This window comes from Podarcis erhardii (assembly GCF_964252035.2).
Source record: "Podarcis erhardii genome assembly, chromosome: 3".
Taxonomy (NCBI): domain Eukaryota; kingdom Metazoa; phylum Chordata; class Lepidosauria; order Squamata; family Lacertidae; genus Podarcis; species Podarcis erhardii.
Genome location: NC_138507.1, coordinates 9,834,436 through 9,861,382, shown reverse-complemented (window position 1 = coordinate 9,861,382; position 26,947 = coordinate 9,834,436). Strand labels below are relative to the sequence as shown.

Sequence of the window (26,947 nt, the reverse complement as noted above, 5' to 3'; positions counted from 1 at the left end):
CTTTAGCTAATGGGGCCTCCCGCCTCCGCCACTCGATTTCTGTTCTCATCCTGAAGCGATGATCTTAACCCAAGGTACTATTTCTGGGTTAGCGGAGTCTGTAACCTGAAGCATCTGTAACCTGAGGTACCACTGTACTTATATGATCACAGTCAGGGTCCCCTAGCAATTACTGCTTGTCAAGTGTGCCTGGTAGCGAACTTACAGCCATAGAAAAATGTCAAGCCAGATTGTGTTTGTGTCTCAAGCTAAATTATGTCTTAATTCTCATGCTGCTGGACGAATACTGCGGCAATTCTGTACCAAATGGCTATCAAGCAGGGCATCCGAGAGGAATGTGTCAACATGACCTAGAAAACAGAACAGTACTGAGTAAAAGAGCTAATGCGAAGCATTGCAGTGACAGCTACAGACACATCTGAGACGAATGCCAAAAGGAGTTGTTGTGTGCCAGTCAACTGCTGCAAAATCTTGGAAGTTGCTTATGGCACCTTAAAGGCTAACAAATGTATAGCTTTTCTGGGTCAGAGCCCATTTTGGCATCAACGTATTCTGAGGCAGTAGTTTGGTTTGGAAGACCAACCAGCCAATATATGTTTAAAATCCAGCTCCACTCAGGTAGGGTAGGTAGGTAGGGACGTGGGTGGCGCTGTGGGTTAAACCACAGAGCCTAGGACTTGCTGATCAGAAGGTCAGCGGTTTGAATCCCCACAACAGGGTGAGCTCCCGTTGCTCGGTCCCTGCTCCTGCCCACCTAGCAGTTTGAAAGCACGTCAAAGTGCAAGTAGATAAATAGGTACCGCTCCGGCGGGAAGGTAAACGGCGTTTCTGTGCGCTGCTCTGTTTCACCAGAAGCGGCTTAGTCATGCTGGCCACATGACCTGGAAGCTGTACGCCGGCTCCCTCGGCCAATAAAGCGAGATGAGCGCCCCAACCCCAGAGTTGGTCACGACTGGACCTAATGGTCAGGGGTCCCTTTACCCTTTACCTTTACTTAGGTAGCAACAATATGCTGGTGTGTTAAAGCAGTGTTTTCCAAACTTGGGCCTACGGCTGTTTTTGGACTACAACTCCCATCATCCCTAGCTAGTGGTCAGGGATGATGGGAATTGTTGTCCAAAAAACAGTTTGAGACCCGAATTTGGGAAATACTGTGCTAAAGGCACCACTCACCTATTGCCAGATACGCTAGTGCAATTGTTCAGTATCAGGCACTAGCCAATCTTACTGTTTGGTTCATAGTAACTCACTATTGCAATCCATCCCCACGTCAAATAAAATCAGGAATCCAGGGTATATTCTTAAATATGGTTTAATACTCTTCTCCATTCTGTACATCACAACACCAAGATATCACTGCTTGGGAGCTCTCTGAAGAGGCTATGTAGTATGCAAAAGGCTAGGATTCTCACCCTTTTAATGTGTTTGTGTAAGTGTAATACATATCGGTATATATTGATATACACATCAATATATAATGCAATATATATCACCAGATATAACACATTGATTAAAGAGATACAAAAATTTGGCATCATTTCCAAACTTAAATAGTAAAAATAAAACTACAAAAAAAGGAGCTGCATACCCTAAATGTGAAACAAGCAGTATATTCAAAAATGTAAATTTACACCCAATTTTTTCTGCTCTTGTCATGTCACAGCAGACCCATTTACAATGGCAAAATCCAAGTGTACTGCTTTCTGGAAGAGACTTCACCCTACGTGAACACTTCTCGTGGACAATCACACACACTGCCTGCTTGCGGAGTTATAAAAAGATACAAATTCTATTGCTCACATTGACAGAAAGTCATTTTGGACCTCTTTTTAAGAATACACTGTGAGGAGGTTTACGTTAAGACAAACCCGCCCTCCAGTTCAAGTGAGACAGGATTATTGGAACGATATGCAAAGTTTGCCAGCTGGGGAGTTTTACCAATACATGAAGGACAAGAGGAAAATGTGAACATAGCTAGGCACTAAAATATCAAGAGTATCCTTTAGAAAACCAGACAGTCCCAGGGGGATTCGGGAAAGTGAGCTAACTGCCTTGCGTGAGCGATCCCACAGTGTTTAAAGTGAACCTTTGGCGCCAAGCTTCTAAAAAAAGAGAGAACTTGCTAATTTCTACAGCTGCTTCACAGCCCCCAGTGCCAAGGTTGACATCAGTCACATTTTGCTAGCTACTTGCATTTAAAGCAGTTTGTGAAATTTTGATGTTAACTCACACCAAGGCAGCTTATGCAGTCCCAAAGCAGAACTAAAAATACACCTCCCAAACCCTAGTAAAGAATAGAACCAAGCATAAGAAGCATTAGCTTGCTTGTGGAAACTGTTTATTGACTGACAAGAGGGAAGAGTGAAGGCCACACGACTCATAATCCCAATCAAGCCTGCCGAGACCCTGGCATTTTGATTGCCACAAATGAAACATACTTCTTGATTGAAACAAGCAGTGCTTTTGCAGTCAAAGATTAAAATGGGTGGAGCTCCCAGACTGTCTGAATTTACACATCGCACCTTTGAAAGCTGGCATGCCATAAGGGTTCAATTTCTTTTACTTCCACCACTGTAGACCAAGAGCAGTGGGTACACCTCCTAAGGTTCTTCTTCCGCAGTCTAAGCCAAGAACGCCATGTAAATGGGTCGTCTCACTGCAAAACGCAGCGACTTAATTGCCTCCAATCAATTTAAGAAACAAACCAGTATAATCTATTAATTTTTCAAATGAAGGTTTTACAGCAGTTAATGTAGCATGAAGGTTAAAAAAATCATTTTCATAAAATACAAGAGCAACCAATTTCACCATTAAGTAAAAGTAAAAACTGGGATTTTTTTTTTTTAATTAGTCCAAAATGGCATTATAGAAACTTAGTAGATTGCTGCTGTACTGACACTATGACAAATCAGTAGGGTTTGCTTCTTTCTTCTTCTTTTAAACCCGGTGTTCTGGATAAAGTTCTGGAAAAACTCCAATTCTAAGGCAGGGATCTGTTTTGTATTCCATCGCAAGCTTTCTCCTTGGGCTGGATGCTGGAGGGGTGAGGCACGTTTTGCCAGACCCAGGTCGACTACCTAGTAGTCATCAAGGTCAAAAAATTCATCGTCTCCTCCTTGGTATTCCATTCCCTGGAAGTCCACTCGGTACCGCAAGATACCTTTGGGAAATAAACGTTAGAAGGAAGATGTTACAAACACTTTGTACCCCGGAGTCGAAAGAAGAAGACTGTACACGTTTCCTTTCCACCTGTATTGATTCAGTTTCTCGGAAAGACCTGTGTAAAGCTGCAAGGTGCGAAGAGACCTGTGCCTAAGCTGGCAGGTGAATTCTTCAAGTGAGGCATTTGACTGGCAAGACAAATCTAAAGTCAGAGGAGGTGGTAAAGAATTATTCCAGCCTGAACAAGCAAGCACTCACAGTCTGACCCAACTGCAGTTGAAATTTGGGATTCAATTCTGAGAAGTAAACGGCCTGTTATCTGTAGTGAGAGAAGCCAACATCGAACGAGCCTATACTGTATGTGCAAATGAAGAAGTCCCCCTTTTTTCTTTTTTGTAACCTTTATTAATCTTTCCCCCCCTTTTTTCATGTTTAAAAGTTCTGATTCGTATGTATCTTCAATATAACTAAAACAAAACAAACAAACAAAAAAACCCCAGCCTTTAAATTCCTGTCATCTTGACCAGCAGCCAACAAGAGTGCTGGGAAATTATCACATTAAGTTATTCTCCATCAGTTATAAAATATTGACAGAGGTGTGTCCGTGTATGCACTATTGGGGGCTCTCTCTCTCTCTCTCTCTCTCTGTAAGATGAGTTACTTATAAACCGATTCCCTCTGTGCTGGGTAGAATGTACGGTTTCTGCTCTGGGTGGAGCATACAGGATGTACTGCCCCAAGGAAAACCATACCCCTTTCCTGGTTACAGGTTGTGTCCCCTTATGGGGACATAAGTCCCTCTCTATGATGCAATTCCTCCAAGATTACCCTGAAAAGCTTGTTAACAGACTTGGGAATGAAAGATAGGACCATGGGAAGCATCCATTAGAGAAGGTGGACATAAAGATACAGCAGATCTGTACTGAATCTGAATTTGTTTTTATGAATATGAAATCTCATTATTCTATTATCACTTTGAGATATCACAAAGCAGCATGAACCACAACTGCCTCAATCATACTTATATGCGGCCTAGGACCCTCGTACCTATGGGACTGCCTCTCCTGGTATGCCCCGCGGAGGACCTTAAGGTCCATAAATAACAACACTTTGGAGGTCCCGAGCCTCAAGGTGGTTAGATTGGTCTCAACTAGGGCCAGGGCCTTTTCAGAATGGCCTCAACTTGGTGGAATGCTCTGCCCTGGGGGATTTGACATCTTTCTGCAGGGCCTTCAAGACGGAGGTGTTCCACCTGGCCTTCGGCTTAGACTCACTCTGACCCCTTATATGGGATTTGGTATATAAATTTTCCCATGGTTTTTTTTTTTTTTTTTGCTGGCCCATGTAGGACCAGCATGGATAGCTGGCTCGGGTGAATATCTGATGTTTCCTCCCTTTATGGTCTTGATTTATGGGCTACTACTAAAATGAGGCTACATTTTTAAGCTGTATTTTAAGCCATATTTTAATTAACTGCTTTTTTCCCTATTACATTTTATTGTAATTTATATTTGGTGTTAGCTGCCCTGAGCCCGGCCCTGGCCGGGATAGTAATAATAATAATAATTATTATTATATTTAACAGTTGTAAGAATTCACTAAAGTAATGTTGGGTGCTGCAATTGTGGGTTACAAGAAACACACCACTCTGCCATTTCCCCTTTCCAATTACCTCCAATTCCTCCAAATCCTTTCACAAACTGGGATCCTTCCTGTGACTTATCTGTCACGATCTCCAACGTGGCTCCAAACTTCTTGTAGTTGTTAGCAAACCACTCAAGCAGAGGCATGCTTTCTATCAGCTCATGTTCCTGTCCAGTCTAAAGGTGAAAATGGAAGAGAACTGCTAAGCAAATCTATTTCCCGTACTTCCATCAATAGCTAATATGCCAACTGTCTTAGGTTGCTTTGTAGCTAACGTACGAAAAAGATGCGGCTTTGCATAAATACCTCTTTATCTGTGAAGTGAGATTTATCTTTTTCTTGTTCTGGTGTCAGATAGAGAATCTTCTCCTCTGTAAGGGGGGAGAGAGAGAGAGAGAGAGAGAGAGAGAAGTTTAAGAGGCATATTAGTAAAAATTCCCCAAGACAATCAGATTGCACATGCACCTGACAAATGAAAAGCCAAATGTTATTAAGCTCAGGGAACTAGAACATCAATTTTTGTGGAGAGGCATTTTTTAGCCCAGTCACCATACTTGGAACATTATGGAGAAAAGGTGCAAACAGAATGCAAGCTGGGCCAAAAAATATTGGGGGATGTGTGAGAAAGCTACTGGCTAGAAGCCGGGACCACCTATATTCTTCAAGGAGAGAATGTATATGTTCGATGTGTCGTTAAATGCCATCAGTGTGAGCACATCTAAGAGCCAAACTGCTTTACATTGTGATCTACCCATGTTAACATACAATTCCTATTCCCCTAGATCCCAATATTTGTGTAGGTAGGAGCTATTTACCTTCTGTGCCTTGGCAATGGAGAACATATCTCATTATATCCAGGTTCTCATAAACTATCAGGATCTCTACTGCTCCCATTTCTAAGGCTTTTAGAGTGTCTTCAACACCAAAACAGTATTTTCCTGTGTCCTGACTGATCTCATCAAAGTATCGGCCTACATTTAAAGAAAACAAGAGAGATGGAAATGAACATGTCATACATATTTTTAATCAGTGCAGACTGGAACACAAGAGCAACTAAATTTCACGAAGATCACCGCACTGCTGTGACATCACGGAGACAATGCTGATTACGTTCAGAAAGGTGGAAGATAATTACTTTGGCGGTACACTGACAGTTGACTCACTGACACTTTCATAGTTACCAGGTTATGTACCCTGTGACCTGGTTCAGAAGTCACGATAAACCATAGCTTAGCATGACAAGAATGGGTCTTGGTAAGCTTCAATCTCACTTGCTTCCCGCCCCTTTCAGCAATGCTACAAGGAGGAATCCAACACCTTGCTGGGTTGTTCAAACCTGAATGACTGTGGTTAGTCTTAAGTTAACTATGGTTTATTTGAAACATGCCAATTTCAAACAGTGGTTTATGAAGCTGGCTTGTTTAGAATAACAATAGTTATATGATGAGGAATTGACACTAGACGTCGCTATCTGTCAATATAATTAGGACTATACATCAGATAGATAAGGACTTGTCCCTCACTTCATTATTTCATGAGAATTAGGCATCAGATGTGCTATACATCAGAGGACTTGACAGCTGGCCTGAGGAGAGGAGGAGCCAACTAGCGGTCATGTAGTTGGCCCAGCCATGGAACTGCCCTGAGACCTCCGGGTATAGGGCGGTATATAAATTCAAACAACAGACAATTAATTTTGATTCATCACTGGGAACAGAGGGAGGATGGACACTGTTGTCAACTGCAACAGATAAGAGAGGTCCTGCTATGAGATTATGCTTGCAAGCCTCTATTTAAGCGTCTGACTTCAGAGGCTTGGCAAGCCTTTGCACAGAGTTCTACCGATGAATGGTCAGTATTGGTCTCACCAACTGAGCGAAGGATCTGCTGCACCTGGCGCTTCGCAGCAAATGAGATGAACCACAAACTTCGCCTTTGCAGTTATTTTCCCCAATATCCTTTTGTTCTTGCACTTCTGGCTTGGTATCTTAAGTGCAACTGGTTAGTGAGTATGATATATAATTGCTAGACGGATTCTTTTGTTTATTAGGTGCTGTCTTGTAGTATTGTAATATTTGCTAACCAATAAACCACTTTCTTTTTTTATCTAACAGTCTGCCAGTCTTCCATCTGCTGGGATCCTAAAGAACCTATTGCCTGCCCCTTGCTCTACCCACTAGACAATACACCCTTCCCAAAATTGTGCTTTACCAACACCTTCGAGTGTCAGCTTATGATAACTGATTAATTATAGTATTTTATTCATACCTATTAGTTTCTTTTCTTGAATGAATTTCACATTAGATAGGACCTCAGTGGACAATTCAATTGCTTGATTGAATCCATTTTCACCACCGTATGAGATGTCAACTAGCTTTAGTACTTTGGACTGCAATCGCTATAAATAAAAAGATGTGCTGTTAGAAGACACATTGCATCAGGCATGAGCAACCATTATGTCTGTTGAATGAAGGCAGCATTCCCTTGGGGGTGATATGTTGGGGGCCAGCAGCCAGCAGCTGTTGGGGTCAAAACCAGTAGCTGTGGTTGTCCCCTTCTCTTTTTACCTCTGGCCCAATGGACTGCTGGGGGAGAGGGAAGAGCACAAATTGAACTAATAGCCTGCAAAGGGCTTTTGAAATCAGGCCAATGCTTGAAAGCTGCTCACCAAAGTAAATTAGAAGCCTATAGTTTTACACTGTGGAGTTAACACAACCTCTGGTTGCAAATGAGGTTGCCTCATACTTTATCAATACTAAAATCAGGAGAAACTGGGTAACTAATATCAGGCTTTCACCTCGAAGGCAGTGAAATCCCACCCTCAAAAAAGTGTAGCAAATAACTCGTTATCATTTCAAGAGGAAATTTGCAAACCCTCTGCAAAGAATGCAAATACACGGGTAGCATTTGGTGAACACCCAGATCTAGACAGAATAATCTGAATGATTCCAATGGTCACATGATAGAACGTTAGTGCCTGCACATCTCTTTCAAGCTTCTTCTCAGAGTTAATGGCGCCTCTTTTTATTTTATGTATTCACTGAATAAATCTCTATACTATTCTTTGTCAATAACCTCAGAGAAGTTTTCATATATACAGTGGTACCTCGGGTTAAGTACTTAATTCGTTCCAGAGGTCCATTCTTAACCTGAAACTGTTCTTAACCTGAAGCACCATTTTAGCTAATGGGGTCTCCCGCTGCTGCCATGCCATCGGAGCACGATTTCTGTTCTCATCCTGAAGCAAAGTTCTTAACCCGAGGTACTATTTTTGGGTTAGCGGAGTCTGTAACCTGAAGCATTTGTAACCTGAAGCATATGTAGCTTGAAGCGTATGTAACCTGAGGTACCACTGTAATTAGAATTATCATCATTAAAACTATAAAGCCCAATATCACATTAGAAGCAGTACTAAAATCTGTATCAAGTCGACAGCAGAAAGCAGTCCCTCATTACAAATGGGCAATTCTCCATCAGCCAAAATCCCCATTTACCTGATCAAACATGTCTGACTGACTTAGTTCAGTTTTGAAGTCAGCTGACCCAGCTAAAACGAGACCAGCCACGTTCACCTTGTCGCCAGAAATGAACAGCTGTACAGCCGTTTCTGCTACTTTCCTTACATAGTTGTGCCGCTTCTCCATTCTCAAACGAGCAAAACGCAAGGCAGACTGACCTCCTCTTCCTTTGAGAGACAGAGGTAAAAGCACAGCAATAATGAAAGTTGTTTCCATCCCCGGGTTTTCCCCCCACCCCCATTTTTTTAAAAAAGCCAAATGTTTTAGAATTCTTTCATGTACTTTGAAGTGCTTGGACCACATGTTTGCCAAAGCATATAACCAAGTTCACACAAAATACACGTCTATATTAATGTTCACAGACACTTGTTTCAAGGCAGATTATTATAAATTATGACTCAGCTGCAATTACCACAACAGCATTATTGTGTGAGGACATCGTGGATGGTGCTCATCACATGAAGCCAAGCCTATTTAGTGATCATACTTGCTGCACAAAGCACTATTACTGGCTGTGTCGATTGACTGCTTTATTAGTGCAATGGCAGCTTTCTGCAAAATCACAAAGCCTTTAAGCAATGGGATGCTGGTCGGTATCTATCTGCAGTATTACTACATTCAAGTTACCCAAATAGCATAGAAAACAATAATTTAGGTATGCAATATCCCTCCTTCCAAATGACATGACAGAGCCACTTACAAATGTTCCCAATCATCTTCTCTTTCCTTGATAAACCATGTTTTGTCCTATCTACTATTAATAATTCTTGGAGCTATTTTTACACATTACCATGCTTCTTTGGGAGGTCGACTGTGAACTTGTGCAGCACCTCTCTGGTGTTTCCTTGAAGAGTTCCGAAGAGTGCACCACTACCATCTATTACAATAAAACCAAACTTGCTGTCGTCTGACAGTAGTGCTGTAAGGGCCTGAAAATCAATGCAGCAGATGCCAGTGTTATACTTACGATATTCAATAGTTACGGAAAGTCTGTATCAATACGATCAATCTAGGAGGAGGAATATTCTCCTGTTCGCCTTTATCCCTTTTAGACTCTGAGAATCTATCTTGACTCGCTTCAAACTCATGTAAAAAAAACAAGTTAATTATGTTCATCTAGGGCTTTTTGAATTTAGGAATGTCACTGCTCACTGTGCAGCATCCCTTTAAGCTTGCTAGAGAGAACTGTTAGCAAGTTATTTCTGATTATGATGATGTGCAAGCTGATTATGATGATGTGCTAAGTAAGGGGAAATAATCAGAAGCCAGCTTGAGTAAGTAGCAAATGAGCAACCCAATAAAAACACTTTAACACAAAAAAAAATGCATTATTTTATGAAAGGGAAAAGAAAAGCATGCATCAGAAGAGAAAAGGCTCAAACTGGTGCTTGATGGAGAATGTATTAGTTATACACAATAAAAGTCTGAAGCTTGCATTTTGTGCCATCCCTGCAATTAATTGCTCCCCTAAGGCAATCAGCAATTGTTTGAGTAAGTGAGCGTCAAACAGGAACATCAAAGCTCAAGAACCATGACAGCAACAGGCACAGGTGCAATATGACTCGGCTGGAATGGCCAGCCCAAAGTGGCCAACTTAGCATTTCTGACTAGAAACAGTGTTAGGGGTGTGCGACAATTTAAACTATTAAAAGCCTTTCACAACTCCATTGACTGGCACACCACATGAAAGAACTGGACGTTACAAATATGTTCTGAGATGCAGGTGGCTGTAACACTGGCAAAAACCTGCCCGAAATGTATATTAAAAAGGAACCATAAGCATACTGTTACTGTTTTATTTAGACCAATATAGAAAAAGCAAGTTCAAGTCTTTCAGTCAGAACTGGTGTCGCATGAATACCAGACCTTTTCCAATGATATTTGCTGCACACATTGGAGACTTTGAGCAAGGTTCAACTAATGAGTCCCATCTATCGAAGCCCTGAGCAAAGCCTTCTACAGTGGTGCCCCGCAAGACGAACGCCTCGCAAGACGGAAAACCCGCTAGACGAAAGGGTTTTCCATTTTGGAGGCGCTTCGCAAAACGAATTTCCCTATGGGCTTGCTTCGCAAGACGAAATGTCTTGCGAGTTCCTGCGGGTTCCGCCCCCTTTTCCTAAGCCGCTAAGCCGCTTATCAGCTGATCCGCTAAAAGCCGCTAAACCGCTAATAGCGCTAATCCGCTAAGCTGTCAATGGGCTTGCTTCGCAAGACAAAAAAACCGCTATACAAAGAGCCTCACGGAACGGTTTAATTTCGTCTTGCGAGGCACCACCGTACTTGCTCAACAGGGCTTCTGCCCCCCCCCCAAATGGCTCGGGGTGTGTGTGCGCGCATCAGGAGAATCTATGGAACAGAATGAAGGGGAAGGAGAGGGTGGGATTTTTTGGTGTGGAAAGTCAAAATGTTTATGCTGAATGATCAGGAAAATGTTTAATTTCTCCCAATATGTGAGAAGTGGGAACTGTTTTTGCATCTTCCCCACAGCAATTGCTAATGCAGTGTTTCTCCCAGAAAGTTGGAGCATAACCAGTATTTGAAACTCCCATTGTTCTAGGCACATTTTGCGACAGGGAATTTCATTACCAAGAGCAGCTTCTGAGCTCTGGGCACAGTACTGTGCCTAAGATGTAAGGAAAAGAGGACCCTTTTCTGCCTCCCCACTTCCAGAACTTCTCTGAAGACTGGAGAAGAGACCCTCTCAAGAATATTAGGGGGGTGGGCAGGGGAAGGACATGTGAAAAATGAACATAATATTTTAGCTGCAGTTCATTCATTTTCAGCTTTGTATTCTTGTTATACAAAAAGCACGCCTAGACATTCCATTGTTGTGCCCATAACCTAGGTTTAATGTGCCATTTAGCTCCTAGCTTTCTTTATCTCAGTTTCCAACACTGAGCATAACACAGTACACCAATATTAATTGATCTGAGCATCACTGACATGGCAAGTTCACAGGCAGATCAAGAAATGGTGTCCCCTTGCTATTGCTACACAACAGTTCTGAATAAACCAGATATCCAATGGTTGCCTGGAAAAATTAACCAATGAATCAGAATTGTTTCTGGACCCAGAAATAACACAATAGCTATCACACATTTTATCTATAATTATGTGTTTGAAGTGGAAGGTAAGGCCTAGTAGATCACAGTGTTCAACTCCAGGGGAAAAAATCCCTGTATCTCATTGTAACAGTCCACTGAAATCACTTGCATAGTCTGGCATTTTATGTCTGCAATTTGCTCAGCTCACAATTACATTTACAACCTTCCAGACAAAAATGAACCTTTGGATCCCAACATTTGTGATGGCTATCAGCCTTTGTTTCGGGAAAGGTCTGGACGCTGGGTGTATAAGTAAACAACCTTGCTTAGTATCTTTGTATGTGAACAGAAACAGGAAATCATGTTTTGAAGTAAAATACACAAGTGTATGTTGAATTCAGAAATAGGTTGTTATAATTAACATCTAGTAACCAACACATTGTATACGATAACTATTCATGAGCATACTGCAAACTGAGCAAAGTTATCATGAGCCAAATTTACAATCTGGCTAGAAATGCAAAATGACACTTACCTCTGTATGGAATTTATTATCGCACAAATACAACGATGTATTTATTGGTTTGAAAGGTTCAAAATCAATGTTCACTTTCTTCTCCTTTCCTTCTTCTGTCACAATTGTTCCACAGTATACAACAAGACCATTTGGAGGTACTGTAAAAAGCACAGGGAGCAACCTTAGATGATGCCAAAGCGAGCACCAAGTTATTCATAAATAATAATAATAATATAATAATAAATTTTATTTATATCCCGCCCTCCCCAGCCGAAGCCGGGCTCAGGGCGGCTAACAACACTAAAACAGTACAACATTATAAAAACATTATAAAAATTAATTAAAATCAAAATTGATGGCAACCATAAACTAAAGTTTTGTAAAGATTGCCAAAGGAGGGAGTCAGGCTGCGCCCTGACCAAAGGCCAGGTGGAACAGCTCTGTCTTGCAGGCCCTGCGGAAAGATGTCAAGTCCTGCAGGGCCCTTGTCTCTTGTGACAGAGCGTTCCACCAGGTTGGAGCCGCAGCCGAAAAAGCCCTGGCTCTAGTTGAGGCCAGCCTAACCTCTCTGTGGCCTGGGACCTTCAAGGTGTTTTTATTTGAAGACCGTAAGTTCCTCTGTGGGGCAGAAGAACTTTTTACCTTTGTTATAAAGTTTTAGCCGTTGCTGTACAGATGTAATGGCGCCGAGGACTGAAAGGCGATTCACTCGAGATTTAATGTTTGATGCTGTACCAAACTCATCCGCTAACATCTTTGCTACTCGTGAAATCTGGTCTTTGGGGGGAATGATCAATGATATCATGCTGGTGCCATTGCTGGGGAAGAAGGAAAAGAAACTATGTTAACACAAGTTGTGTGACTTCAAGCCTGGAAGAAAGCATGCCCAAAACTAATCTCAGAAGTTCAAGACTTTCTGTGATTTGCAACATCCTTTTGGAAATAAGGCCTTCCATGCAGGCCAGTTGCTTATACTGACCACAGGACTACTATGAGCCTATGTACACACCAAACTGGTAATGTTATATACAGTGAAATAGCAGGCATGCCTTCTGGGTCAAACTCACCTGATCTGCAGTCCCAGAATCAAGCTGTGGACTGAAGCTTGCCACCCCACAATTTAAAACAGGCTACCTCTTAGAACATACTAGTCTAGCTGTTATAAAGACTCGATGACAAAGTTAGCTCCCACAGCTTTCTTTGTGCTTCTCATCTTTGTATAAAGGAAATTCCACCAGTTATTAGGGAGTTCCTAATATTTATGATAAGAATATTTAAAAGTTTCATCACAACTTCTGAATGTTTATGAGAAGCACATTTTTATTCTGATTTGTTTTGAGCCAACAATCTATACCTTTTCTCCAAACAGAGATAGTTCTTAAACCTTTAAATTTGCCTTATCTGAACTGAAATGACCAACCCAGAAGGTAAAGGAAACTTTGAGGCTACTGCATCTTGAGAAATACCAAATCTTTCTTCAGGTATTTTCATCCCTGAAGTCTATGTGCTTTATGAGGAATTAATGCCTTAACTTCCTAGCTGGTTCCTTCCAATGTAAGGGGCAGAAGAGAATGGGCAACTCAAATAGCCTTTGGAGGCTGCCTACTTCTACAGTATTAGTGCTATTTTCTGAAAAATATTATGTCTTAGGTAGTAGCAAGCTTCCAAATGCACACAGAGGGGAGTTTTATGTGCTTTAACACATTTCTATACCTCCCTTCACTGGATCAGATGTCACAGCAGTGAGTCATATCCTTCACAATACAATAAAATGTAGCCCAAGAGACAAACCACAAAACATGCCAAAGTATAGAAATTTTTAAAAATGCTTTAGTAAATAAAAAAGTCTTAACCTGACATTTAAAAGCCTGGCAAAAGATTTGTACTGCAACTTATTCTGTTTGCTAGGGCTAGCAAGATTGCTAGGAAAGCTGTACAACAAAGTCAAAACAAGATGCATAGTTCAAGCACCCCGAATATTAGATCAAATTGAATATACAATATTTACTTCTCCTCACCCTGAATTTAAGACAAGAAGTCTGACTCGTAACAAGTAGCCTGTACTCAATAAGAGAGCAAGCCTACAATGGTAGGATAGAATGTACTGGCATATGGGAGTTCCACAGTTCCACATTTTTATGGAAGGGAAACCCACAAGAAAGACTCACAACGGCAGCCAGGAATGCAAATCTAACAATGGGACAAGCCTACCACATGCTTCAGTAATTTTCATTTTTTTAGTTTACGGAATTGTTTAAATAAGGAGCACAACCCACATTCCACCCCCCCAAAAATCTCCACTTCCTCCTTGTCAACTAACCCACACAGATCACTCTCTCTCCTATTGGGGAAGAGAAAATTTCTAGTACACTAAAAATGTAGCAGCTAAAAATTTAACCATGCTTACAAAACACAAGCTTTCAATATGTCAGTTACTAGCACTAAGGTAACACTCCTTTCTTTTATGTCTTTGCTCTCCCAACCATCACAGCTACAATCAGGGTTCAAAACTAGCAGGGCACCAGGCACATTTTGCACCTAAAGATTCTCCATTTGAGAGCATCTTAAAACGTATGGGTGCCATTTGTTGTGCCTGGCTGACACTCAAGGATTACTGAAATGTATGTGCTTTGAAGCCTCAAAGTATATGTTAAGGATGAACAATATGTTAAGGAGCTTAACAATAAAGAGTAGAGTGTTTCGGAAACTGAAGTATGCTACCATTATTTTTTACTGTAAACACCAAATTAAACATGTATTAACAATTTCTGTTAAAAATGTGATATTAAAAATGTGTCACTTATGCGAATTGTGTATTAGTTCATGCTTGGGGGCCTAGCTTTTCTATCCCATTTTCTAACATTGGCTATGATGGACAGAGGAAGTCGCCAGACCTACTCCTTTTGATTCAGATACGTGGATTTTCACTGTAGTGCACTTTACAGCACCTATACCGTGAGACTAATACAGTAAATGATTTAGCTGTATCGGGTTAGATGGTTTTTTTTTAAGGCAAGAGGCAAGACCATTTATGATACTTTATCTGTATAAATTTACATCTTATATAAACAGTTGTATGAAATCATCCACATATTGGACCTGTACTGCAGGGTGCTAAAATGTGTTTTGTAGTTCGGGCAAGGTGCAGACAGTATTAAAACTACATGGAAGTCTTACTGCTATAGCTAATTAGATCTGAAACTCCATGAAAGCAGTTTCAGTGACTTCAAGATACTAATTGTTAGAGTAGCCATTTTAAAAGTTTGTACTGTACCATACCATATTATTCTACAGTTGGGTCGAGTTTCTTTAACTTTTCAAAAAATTTCCAAATCTATCAGTATATACTTCAGTTGTGGGGGAGACCTTTTATCTCATTTTAATTTCCACTCAGATACAGTACAAGCCAATTTCTACATCTAACTACTCAAGGATGCAATGAAAAATCACTTCAATGACAGTAAGGTTTTTTCACTTCCTTATGTCATTTTAAAAAAGGATACCAATTGCCACCTCGTGGAATACACTGCTGCCATCTGCTGGTTAAATATCTTATCAGAACAAACTGTGATCAAGAGGAATGATAACAGATCTGTGCTGTCTTAATCAAGATTCAGATTAACTTTCAGCATACCGTAGTTTTAGTGCTCTAGAAACTGATCCCTGAATACTGTCAATTATTCAGACGATTTGGAATCCTCAGTTGGCTTCAGTAATCAAACACTGTGTGTTGATTAAATAGAACTCAGGCTATCTGGGTATTATCATGCTAAGATAGCAGAAAATTTGTACAATTACAACACAGGCTAATGGTAAAATATCTTTAGAAACTACCACAAATAATGTTCTGCCTTTCTAGAACCAAAATTGTTCGTTTGTTCTCTCTCGTGTGTGTCACAAGTGAAAAACCAGAAGAGCATACCTCATCTCAGTTAAGGAAGAGCCTCTCCAGAGAAATGTGCCCAGCATCATTCTTGTGGTCTTTTTTGCACATTTTTTTAGCCACTCAGCTCTTTTAAACAACATATGCTAATGATCTGGGCATCTCCATTTATAATTTGTGTTCTATTGCATATTTATGTTAATTGTTCTTCTACTTTTTCCGCCAGAATTCATTTATGCTTTTTCAATACCGCATTTCTTTAAAAAATTATGAGCCAACAAGAGAACATTTGCTATTGGGCAGTCATACAAATGCAATTAGCACTGCTTATTATTTAATAATTAAATTATGAAACAAATGACTAAGTAACAGCTCATGAGGTCATTATATGGATTACCAAAATGCGGCTTCAAAACACTTTATAGTACAAAACCACACTTCTTACTGCTCCACAACTGAGGGGTTCCCCACAACCACCCAAGGAGCTTCACAAATAGTAATTTAAACCTATGTCGTTTACGTCCAAGTTCAACACTTTCACAAGAGCATATGGGTAATATTTCAACACAGTGCACACATTTGGGAGTTCTCTTGCGCATCAGAGCAGTACAGTCACTAGAGCAAATGACTGCCCTCACAACTTACGCATGCTAGGATATGGATTATCATTAGAGAGACAAAGTGAGTGCCAATTTACTAGCCAAACAGGAAGCTTGTATAAACAGCTGATGCAGCAACACTCCAATCCCACTTTGGTTACTAGGCCACTATAGCAGTTGCCTAGCTGCTGAAATCACACACACTGGTGTTTTGACTCCACCCTAGGCAAAGCTTGTTGTGGGTGCTAAGGAATAAATCTATAGAGCAATGACAAATGGTTTCTTTTTCTTTGGGGCTACTCTGTTCGCTGAAAACTGCTCTCTGAGGGCAGGTAGCATATTCTGCAACAGAAACTGCTCAGGTTCTAGAATAAGGTTAATGTCAGCCAGAATGCGCAACTGATCCAATGCTTTCTTTCCTAACCCCACCCTCCTCCCACTTTGTATACTGTCTACTAGAATCTGAGGCTGTAGGCAGGAACAGTCCTATGTTTTAATATCTGTATGGTGCTTTGAAAAGTTCAGGTACTTTGTATTAGATAAAAATAATAATCTAGCAGCAAGGGTTTCACAAAAGTGGTGTGCACATGCTAATGGACATAATTACTTACAAATATGTGTTCTTGTATATGGATGCAGAGTGGTGATGTAGATTAGAATTTACGCAGCTTTTTTTTTTTTAGTAAAGTGGTTCTTAACTGTAAATATTCCTTAAAACCTATTGGAAGTCATGGTGGACAGCATAATTCAGGCCATCTTACAGAAGAGGTAGGAGCCTAGGGCTACACAGGCCAATAAAAAAATCTGATGGACTGGGAGCATTTCTGCAAGGCTCTGCGCCCCTGAACTATTTCATGAAATAAGTTTCCATTATGCAACTACCAGCCCATGGTTCTGGGCAACTAAACGAAAAGCATCTGAGCATGTTCTAAGTCTTAAAGTTTTCCTGATCTAAGTCAGTGGAGACCTAGCATGCCATTAAAAAATCCCAAACAACCCACTGCTTTACATGCAATGTATTTTTATTTAATACCCTTTCTACCTCCACCTTAGGGATATGTAATGCGACAATAACTGGTGGATCCTGGGCCCAGAGGACTGCACACTGAAGCTCCCCACCTCAACATGCACTATGACGACACAGAAAGGGGCGCAGATTCATGAAATGCTAAGATGGCCTGAAGTGAAATGTGGAATAATGTGATAATGAAAAGGTTAAGCAACAGGCGCAAGAGCAGGCACACGGTGAAGTCATAGTCTGAGTACAATCTAAGTGCACAACTGAGTTGTCTCCAACAAAGCCATCCTGTTAACTCAAAGACTTCCACCTCTGTAGCAGGCCTACTTCTTCCTCTCTAATTCGTTCAGGGCTTCTCCCCAACCCACCCTCCAGGGTAGATCTGGGAGGAAGCACAGGGCAAGCACAGTGATAGAAAGTCCCATTGCACAGACATAAATTATTGTGCTAACGGGACTTTGTTGGGTCAGATATGATATAAACAGAAGGCACTGGCAAAATAATTCTGGGAAACATAGATCAAGGCAGAACATTTTATTTACAAAACCGCTTATGCACAAATGGAAATCACTATTTAAAGACAAAAACCCAGGATCTGTCTCTGATGTAATTTTCTCATTAAGCTCCCCACAAAAACGAGGCCTACTTTCCTGACACCCCAAAATGTGCAAGTTAAGCACACTAATACCAAATCCTAAGCTTTTAGGTTTTCTAGCCAACCTATTGCTTGTGTAAAATAATTTTTTTTTAAAAAAAAAGGACAATGAAGAATGGAGGTGAGTATATACTCAGAGATATATAATTACAGGTGATTCATATTTAAATAAATATGAAGGAAAGGGTAGGCAATTGGTTGAGAAGGGTCACTTTGGAAGTTGCATTCTGAAAGAGTTGCTAACGTCATGCTAGACAATTCCTGCCATCAGCACTAAACAGGAAAAAACATTAGGTAATGCAGCTCCTCTATGGAAGAGTAAGGAAGCAAATACATCAGCCAGTGAGACCAGACTCTCCGAAGACAGACAAAGGAGCAGTCTGTATTCATACTAAAAATAAGTGGCACTTCAAGTGAAGAGAACACACGTCTTCTCCAGATGAGGCTTCATGTGACAGCACAGCCATGCTGGTGATGATACAAGTTGGGCACTAGGTTGGTCAAGGCTGTTATGGACAAACAGGTTTTCAGCATGCCTCCCCATCTTATGTTTATGGCTTTCTCTTCTAAATATCTGAATTTCAACTCCCCGTCTCCAAGCCTTATAAGAGTCCAAAGCTTTGACCTGCTAGGCTATCAGGATGCACCTTAATGTGGTTTCTGCTCAAATAAGCACAACCAGAATGGCACAACCATCTTGCAAGCTTCTAATCAAAGCAATCACATGGCAAAAAGAAAAGAAAAAAGCCTAGTGCTGGGCAACTCAAGAGTACAGGCAACGACCGTTTTAGGCGCATCCAATATGTGCGCGACTATGCTCATGCGCTGAACCTGGAAATGACAGAAAAACATCACAAAAAGCAGCAGCACAGGGTGTCAAATAAACACAATTTCACTTAAATGCACAGTGCCTTGGAACATAACCCCCACTTAAATTGTGAGTTGCCTGTGCCAAAGAAAAGCCTTGAAAAAATGTGGGATGCTTTCTCCCTCACCACTTAAAAGCCATGCTGGGTTGCATCCTGAAGTGAATCTGCAAAAAGTGGAGCTTCCTCAGCAAAGTTGTGGGCCCTCCCTAAGTAATCTTAGTTAAAAACTCAGTACCCACTTCCGTATTCATTATATCTTCCAAACAGTTTTTGGAATAAATTCCATGTCAAGTTTCAATATGCTAATTTATTTCAACTATTTATATGCCACTTAATTCCAACCATCTCGAATCAAGAAGAGTATATTAAACTTCCTAGATCTTGCTTCTCTAGGTGTGAGCATAGTTTAACCTGCAAAAAGGCAACAAGGCCCAAGATATAACCTGGGCATCCAGAACTAAATTTGGTCCAGAACAGTACCTATGGCTTCAAGTAGAACGCAGCTCCATTCAAAAGAAAACACCCCCACCACAATGCATGCACACAGGTCCCACAGAAGGCTTAAGAATGTGTTTGTCTGGATTCAAGCTTATTTACTCTCATCAGATATACCACTGTTGCTTCTGGGTCACAGGAGAATAATAGAGCGGGGTGTCTTTAGTACTTCAACGATACCACACTCCAAACCTCCAAACAGTCCTTCTCAGTAGCTTTATATAGATACAGAACATAGGAGCCAATTTGAAACTCTGCAATTCCCCATAGGTTAACTCCCAAGTCCAACCGCTATCTTCCGAAGTCATCTTGGAAATAAAGAGTGCAACCTGGCAATCAGGCAGTTCCCAACAAGAGGAGATACATTTTTCTTTTGTTCTGGATAAACTTTAAAACATTCCCTGTACTTCAGATATGTGAATATGTGTGGAAAGAATAAAAAAGGATCACAGGAGTCAGGACTACAGTGCTTTGTACGGCGTCCTATCCTTCTATGTCTACCACAGTCCCACTCCAAATTCAGCTGGCCAGCTAGTAAAATTTCCATGTGATTTCTTAATACTTACACAAAAAATGTACTGAAGGTGGTAGTGGATTGTATTGAAAGTGGATGACCAATTTTATACTTGGATTACTGTTCAGTCATTGTTGGAGCTTCTTCAAACTGCTCAATTAAAAAAGTCCAGTATTTGTACTCCTGAGAAAGGCTATTGTTTATTGGACCACTTAATAGAACAGAGGATTGTATAAGATTTGAAACAATTGTACTGTTAAATCCAAGCAGTAAATATTATTTGTTGTGGTTTTATAGTTCCTTTGGTAATAGTCTCAATGACGAATGTAATGATTAAAGTAAGCAGGATGTAATATACTGCCTATCTAGCAGTAGTGTGCAATAACAGAAATTTAGTATAGGATTACTGTTTGATCTTAATTGTTGGGGCATGGACTTTGCTTGTCTCGCCAGCTTTGCTCCAGACCATCCACCACACAGGAGAAACAAATCAAGACCCCTGGTTTGGCCTTATGACTGAATCAATTATTGTGGTTTATTTGGAGTGAAACGAACTACAATTTCTGGATTGAATGCAACGCTAAACCGGGGATTACAGATTGTTTATACCACATTTGTATGCTGGCTGTTTGGCAGTAATAATAAACATTCATTCTACCACGGCAAGAGGGGAGAAGCAAAGCAGTACAATAACTAATCACCTTCAGATTCTAAACCCATGAATTCATTCAATCTTTTCTACACTTGCCCCCCCCACAAACACACTTGTATTTTTGTCAAAAATTTTCAAAGAAAACCTGCAATGTTCTTCCACGTTGCCAACAGCTGATTTAAGTCAAAATAATCAGCATGGTATGATAATTAACCAATGCTGCATACAGAGCCCAGATTATCAAGAATCTCCACTTGCCAAAAAAGTTTTAAGTTTCCTATTTAATCTAAACCTCCACATTTTGGAATGCAGTAAACTGAGAGACCATTTCGCTCCTGCAGTAATCTGTACCCTAACACCAGTTGCTAGGCATTAGAAAATTGTAAAGTAAAGAGACATGAGAAAGGCTTTTCCCACAAGACACAGCACATTCAACAATAATCTTAATCCTAACATGCATTTAGCAGGGTACAAGTTCAGCAAGTTCACCACAAACAATAAGTCAAATTCCTCAAAGCAGGACTCACAGCAGCATGCAAAAGGTTATGCAATTATCCTCAGCTATATATACACATGTCTTTTTAAAAGCCAGAGTTTGAAAAATTAACATTAGGATCTGTCTCGAGTCTTCTTAGGGTCATGGCTTTTTCTTTTTATAAACATACCAGGTGTAATACTTACTGAAAGGTTATGATCAGTGTTCAAAACTCCCATTGTTCCAGGTGCATTTTGCGACAGGGAATTTCATTAGCGCAAACAGTTTCTGAACTCTGGGCACAGTACTGTGTTTAAGATTTTAGATTAAAACTGCAGAGTGAAAGGAAAGGAAGACCTTTTTCTGCCTCCCCACTTCCAGCTACTCTCTGAAGACTGGAGAAGAGACCCTTTTAAGAATATTTGGGAGGTGGGCAAGGGAAGGACTAGACCATGTGAAAAATGAACATAATATTTTAGCTGCAGTTCATTCACTTTCAGCTTTGTATTCTTGATACAAAAAAAGTGCCTAGACATTCCATTGTTGCGCCTATAACCTAAATTAGAAGTGCCATCCAGCTCCTAGCTTTCATATCTCAGTTTCTAACACTGGTTATGATTCTGATACTATTCTTTTTAAGCTTGCCAAAATTTTGGGACAGTTCATTTATACTTGAAGGTGAGGGCATAGCTGTAAGGACTGTGCAACCTTAGTATTTACTACACAGTATTCAAAACTCAGAGCCTCAACATCAAAAGTCCTCCAGCCTTTCCCCCAAATTGCCAGCAAAATCTAATGAGGCGTGTTACTGGAATGTAATGTTTATTAAAATTTTGATACATGGCAATGAGGCCATATGGAGTATGCAATGCCACACACACACACACAAAACGGATGGGATTCATAGACAGACTATCCCACATGTGGCGTTTTGGAAGCTGCTCCTACTTCAGATATGCACAATCATTTCTAAAGTCTCACTGCTGTGTTGCACATTCCACACACTGAAAGACCATCCTGGATCATTCCTTCTTGACGTTTAAGTTTTCACAGTTCGTTTTTTTATTTTTAAAACACACCACACATTCCTATTGCCCTTATTATTTGCTTGTGAGACTGTTAACACCATACTCCAGAAATGTCAACCTGAAGCCTCAGCAACCTAAAATTCAGTACAACAAGCATTAGCAACGATAAGCAGACCTTCTCATGTTGCTTTTTGACTGCTATCAAAGTTTACTACCTGGAAAGAGTATCCAATCAACTACCAACACAGAAATTCTCATTATCAACAATTAACCAGTGGGTGGGATCCTGGCAACCCAGTATACATGCACAGAGCACTTCAAACTTCAGAAAGGCTTTTTAGATGTCTGTCACCAGAAGGAGGGAGTTTCCTTGTGCAAGACACTGTCTGTGGCACTTCGTATCTTGATGTTGGCCACTACAGTCTAAGAGAATTTCCACCTCACTTCCCAGGCTGCTACAAACACTTGGAGCTTGTCAACAATTTGTATTCCTTGTCTTCCTGACACGTGTTCAATAGTGAACACTTCTTTTCAGTGGCAGCACATTAAGTGCCAGCAGAAATCAGAAGCATGCCTCTCTGTCATGTGGATTCCATGTTTCACATAATCCTCCAGCATGGGAAATGTAAGGTTGCATATAAAATTAATGCTTGCACTCTCTGTGTGAAGAATAATTGCTAATATGCTGAAAAAAGCCAGTAATTTCACGTTAGACATAAGCAGTTGCCATTGAATCAGGCTACTAGATCAGCTATACCACTGGGATTTAACTATAGACTCCAAACAAGGTACAATAAATCCATAATGAAGAGATAAAACGTCCAGCTCCCTTAGCAAATATTCTACTTGGATTCGGAGCTATGAGGCTGGGCATACACAAAGTAAGGTATCAAGAAAAATGTTTCTGAGAATGTACTAATGATATACAGGCATAACCTGAACAAGTTTCCACTATAGCATATCAGTTCTTAAGTTTAATGTCTAGCAACCTGTCCAGTCACACAGCAAACACTAATTTCATTTAATTATAAAACGAGAGCAAGAGTTTAATGAACAGAGCACTTAAGTGTGGGTACCATGTGCCTTTTCCCAAAACCAGGCTGTCTGTGGTATTACATGCTTTCAGCTCAGTACATAAAAACCTACAAGGGCAAAAACATTTTATTTTTTTGAGGGGTTGATTTAACTCCACCACAAAACACATAGCAAAGTGGCAAATGTAAAGTTCCCATGTGAATCTAGGAGGGTAATTGGTCTGGCCTATGCTTTTCTTTGGCAGCTGATGAATCATAGGATCATACAATTATAGAGTTGAAAAGGATCTGAAAGCTCATCTAGTCCAACCCCCTGTAATGCAGGAATAGGCAGGTGGCATGCATGGAATTTATAGCTAAGTAGTGTCCCTCCTGAAGGGCAAACCAATTCTGGCTGGCTTTTATAGTGAGCCACTATTTGTGATCCCCACCAAATTCACACCACTCCCAAGTCCTCTGGCACACAGATAATTCAGAAGAAAGGCATCACTCTCACTTCATGATAGGCTTCAGAGACAATTGAGTCACCAAAGCACAGCACCTCCCCACTCCCAAGTCATCCATGTATGTAGGGAGGAGGAAATAGGCATGGCCTGTTCTTCCCAACCAGTATAAAGTGAGACTCTCCCACTCTCTTCAGTGCATGGAGAACTTCAGAGCTCTGAAATAAAAACAACTGCCACAAAGGCTACTATTACCTGGTGACCCCCTGGTAATCTCATTTGCAGGCCTTCATTCCCTACTACGGTTCTTTATTAGGAAAAACTAAACACACACACACAAAAAGTCCTCCAAATGTGTACAACACAGTGAGAATGGAAGGAAAACTGCATAAGGAAATATAGCTTTATAATCAAGAGACTGCAGTTTTGGCCCCAAATTAATCTCTGTATAAACAAAGACGCTAGTGTGGGGTTTTTTTTAAAGTCACTCCTCCTTCACAGGTGAGTGTGACTACCAAGCAAGTAATTCAGTGGAAGTAGAAAAATGTAGCCAAAGAAAACACAAGGCGGAGAACTGCATCTCACCTATATACACCTCTCTACGAAGAATGGAAAAATTTAAAGAAACCCAAGAGTAGTGGAATGTCTCCACTCCAGATGACGAAATGCAGGGAATGGGGTGGGGGCAAGATGACTCTTGACACCAAGAGACAAAGCTAAATACAGCCTTTGAAGCAGGGCCCAAGTCACGCGAACACCCACATGCTTCACATTCCTTGTTTGGGGATTCAAGGTTGGGACCTGGGCACTCAAAACATTCACCTTTCTCTTCCTAGGTGCCCACAAGCCTTCCCTTTGCCTTCTATGCACCTGTAGCTCCATATGGACCTTGGCCTCCCAAAAACAGAGGCAAGAGGAAGAAAAGGCCTAACTCTCTCTTGGAGGAGGGGGGGCTAACTCTCTCTTTGGGGGGGGGGACCCAACCCATATGTCTGGACCAAATCGCTTTATAGCTGTCTGGGAAAAAAGGGGGGAGTTGAAGGTTTCCACACAGGTGACATCCACATAACTGCATAGTTCTCCATACTGGAGCGAACCAACCCAGTTTTGAAAGGGGGGGGGGGAGAGAGAATACTTCAGCCTGGCTTTCTCCCTGAAATGTTAAGCTTTCTATACAGAGGCGATTATTATTTTGGGGGGGGGGAGGGGAGGTGAAGCGACTCCTGTTCCAACCCCCCCCCCCGCCGCCGCTTTTATAACCATGAAAAGAGAGCCCAGGCCCTTCCCCGCCCTCACCCGCGAGCCGCCTCGAGGCTCTTGATGAGCTTCTTGATCTTCCAGATCTCCACGTTCCTGTCGGCAGCGCTGGGATCGTCCGCCATCTTCTCCCTCCTCCTCCTCCTCCTCCTCCACCGCCCCTCCTGCGGCTGTTCGAGTCAACCGCCAAGGCCGCCGCCGCCGCACGGAAAGAGGGGGGGGGGAAAGAGAGAGAAAAAAATGAGAACGGAGCCTCGTCTGAGGTAAAAGTAAAAGCCGCCCCGGTCTCCCGTCTCTAGGCTAGGCCCGCCCCGGTCTCCCGTCCCCGCGGGAGTGCGGCCACCACAAGCCCTCCTCTGAGGCGAAAGAGCGGGCGGGCGGGCGGGCGGGCGCGCGCGTTTTTACCTCAGGCCTCGCCGCCGCCTCCCTTCCCTCGACGGCAGCGAAGGGCTCCTCGCGACGGCGCCTGTGACGTCGCTGACCGGCTTCTTCCTTCCTTTCCTTTCCGCCTCCCTCGCTCGCTCGCTCGCGCCCCCTCCCTCCTCCTCTCCTCCGCGCTGCATGTGTTGCAATCGCCTCACATGGGGCTCCTGACGTCAGTTCCGGGCCCCGCACGTACGCACGCAGCGGGAAAAGGCGGGGGGGGAAGGATGGAGAACGCGCATGCGCCAGGCGGAGGAGAGAGAGCGCGAGCGCTCTCCGCCACTTCTCCTCCTCTCATTGGTTGCCTCGCTTCCTCTCCGAGGAGAAGGCACCGCCCCCCTCCCACCAGCTCTGTCCCGCCTTCCGCAGCGCGCGGCATGCCGGGAGGCGTAGTTTGCTGCCACGGTCGCGCAGGGCGGAGGCGGGGCTCTCGCGTTGTCCGTGTCAGCGACGTTTTTTCGCGTCAGGGTGCGTTTCCTTTAAAGGAGACGCGCACGCGTTTGGGGGGGGGAACGTGTGGAGCCGCGTCCACGAGTTCCGCAGGGCGGGGTGGACCAATAGCATCTGCTACGTCGACGTGTGGAAGAAGCTGGAAGGAGACCCTGTTTCTCTTACAGATAGGTAGCCGTGTTGGTCTGCCATGGTCAAAACAAAATAAAAAAATTCCTTCCAGTAGCACCTTAAAGACCAACTAAGTTAGTTCTAGGTATGAGCTTTCGTGTGCATGCACACTTCTTCTTCTTATCTCATTATACATGACAAAGCCATTTTTCACCTTCTCACCCCTTGCTTTTTCCTGTTAGACCTATTGCAGTCGTTAAGAGTCGTCAACAGGCTCATCGCAGCTATCTGCCAATCACCCATTCCCACCACCCTTCTGAGTAATACCCCTCCCCACCTTCTCACTATATAGAAAGGTCCGGTGACTTCTGTTTCAGTGTATCTGAAGAAGTGTGCATGCACACGAAAGCTCATACCTAGAACTAACTCAGTTGGTCTTTAAGGTGCTACTGGAAGGAATTTTTTTATTTTGTTTTGACCTGTTTCTCTTGTTAAGCCAGGGAGCCCAATTAATAGTAATTGCTTTCATTGATTAAGACTGGCTCCCATGGAATTCAATGGACTATTAAAAACGCGTAAGCCAAACGATGGAAGTCTTTAAAAAAATTTTTTTTACCTAAAGTAGATAAGGACAAGATGAAATTATATATTCGAATATAAATATAGATTGGAAATGGCTGTGTACAGTGAATACTTACCGACTTTTAAAAAAATTTACTTTTGATTTTCTTCTAATTCTTTATTTTCTCTTTATTCTTTTTTTTAAGATATCTTACTTTTCATTTCACTTCTTTATTGTGAATAGCATATTATAGAGGTATAAATAACTGTAAATATGAAGAGAGACAAAATATTCTCTTAATATTTTCCTTGGCGATATGTATTTTCTTTTTCTTTTGTATTTCCTTTTGTTGTAAATATGTATGTTTTTCTAATTTGTACTTAATAAAAATAAAATTTAAAAAATAAATTTAAAAAAGGAATTCAGTGGAGCCAGGGGTAGACATACCTTTGAAATTTTCCCTAGACATGCATAAAATCATAGGATTGGAAGGGATCGCGAGGGCCATCTAGTCCGGCCTCCTCAATACAGGAATCTTTTGCCCAGTGCGGAACTCGAACCCACAACCCTGCGATTAAGAGTCTACCAAAGAGC

General features: G+C 41.7%; 1 protein-coding gene across 1 annotated transcript; it reads right to left on the bottom strand.

The window, feature by feature from the left end:
- Positions 1-1,296: 1,296 nt before the first annotated feature.
- On the bottom strand, positions 1,297-25,332 carry ETF1 (eukaryotic translation termination factor 1). The gene is made up of 11 exons (XM_081855638.1): positions 25,213-25,332; positions 24,847-24,977; positions 12,528-12,703; positions 11,904-12,043; positions 9,115-9,253; positions 8,301-8,491; positions 7,075-7,204; positions 5,622-5,777; positions 5,113-5,177; positions 4,835-4,982; positions 1,297-3,160 (listed from the first exon to the last, which is right to left on the bottom strand). Exons 2-11 carry the CDS (start codon positions 24,930-24,932, stop codon positions 3,078-3,080), a joined length of 1,314 nt encoding a protein of 437 aa, XP_081711764.1. The 5' UTR covers positions 24,933-24,977; positions 25,213-25,332; the 3' UTR covers positions 1,297-3,077.
- Positions 25,333-26,947: the final 1,615 nt, after the last annotated feature.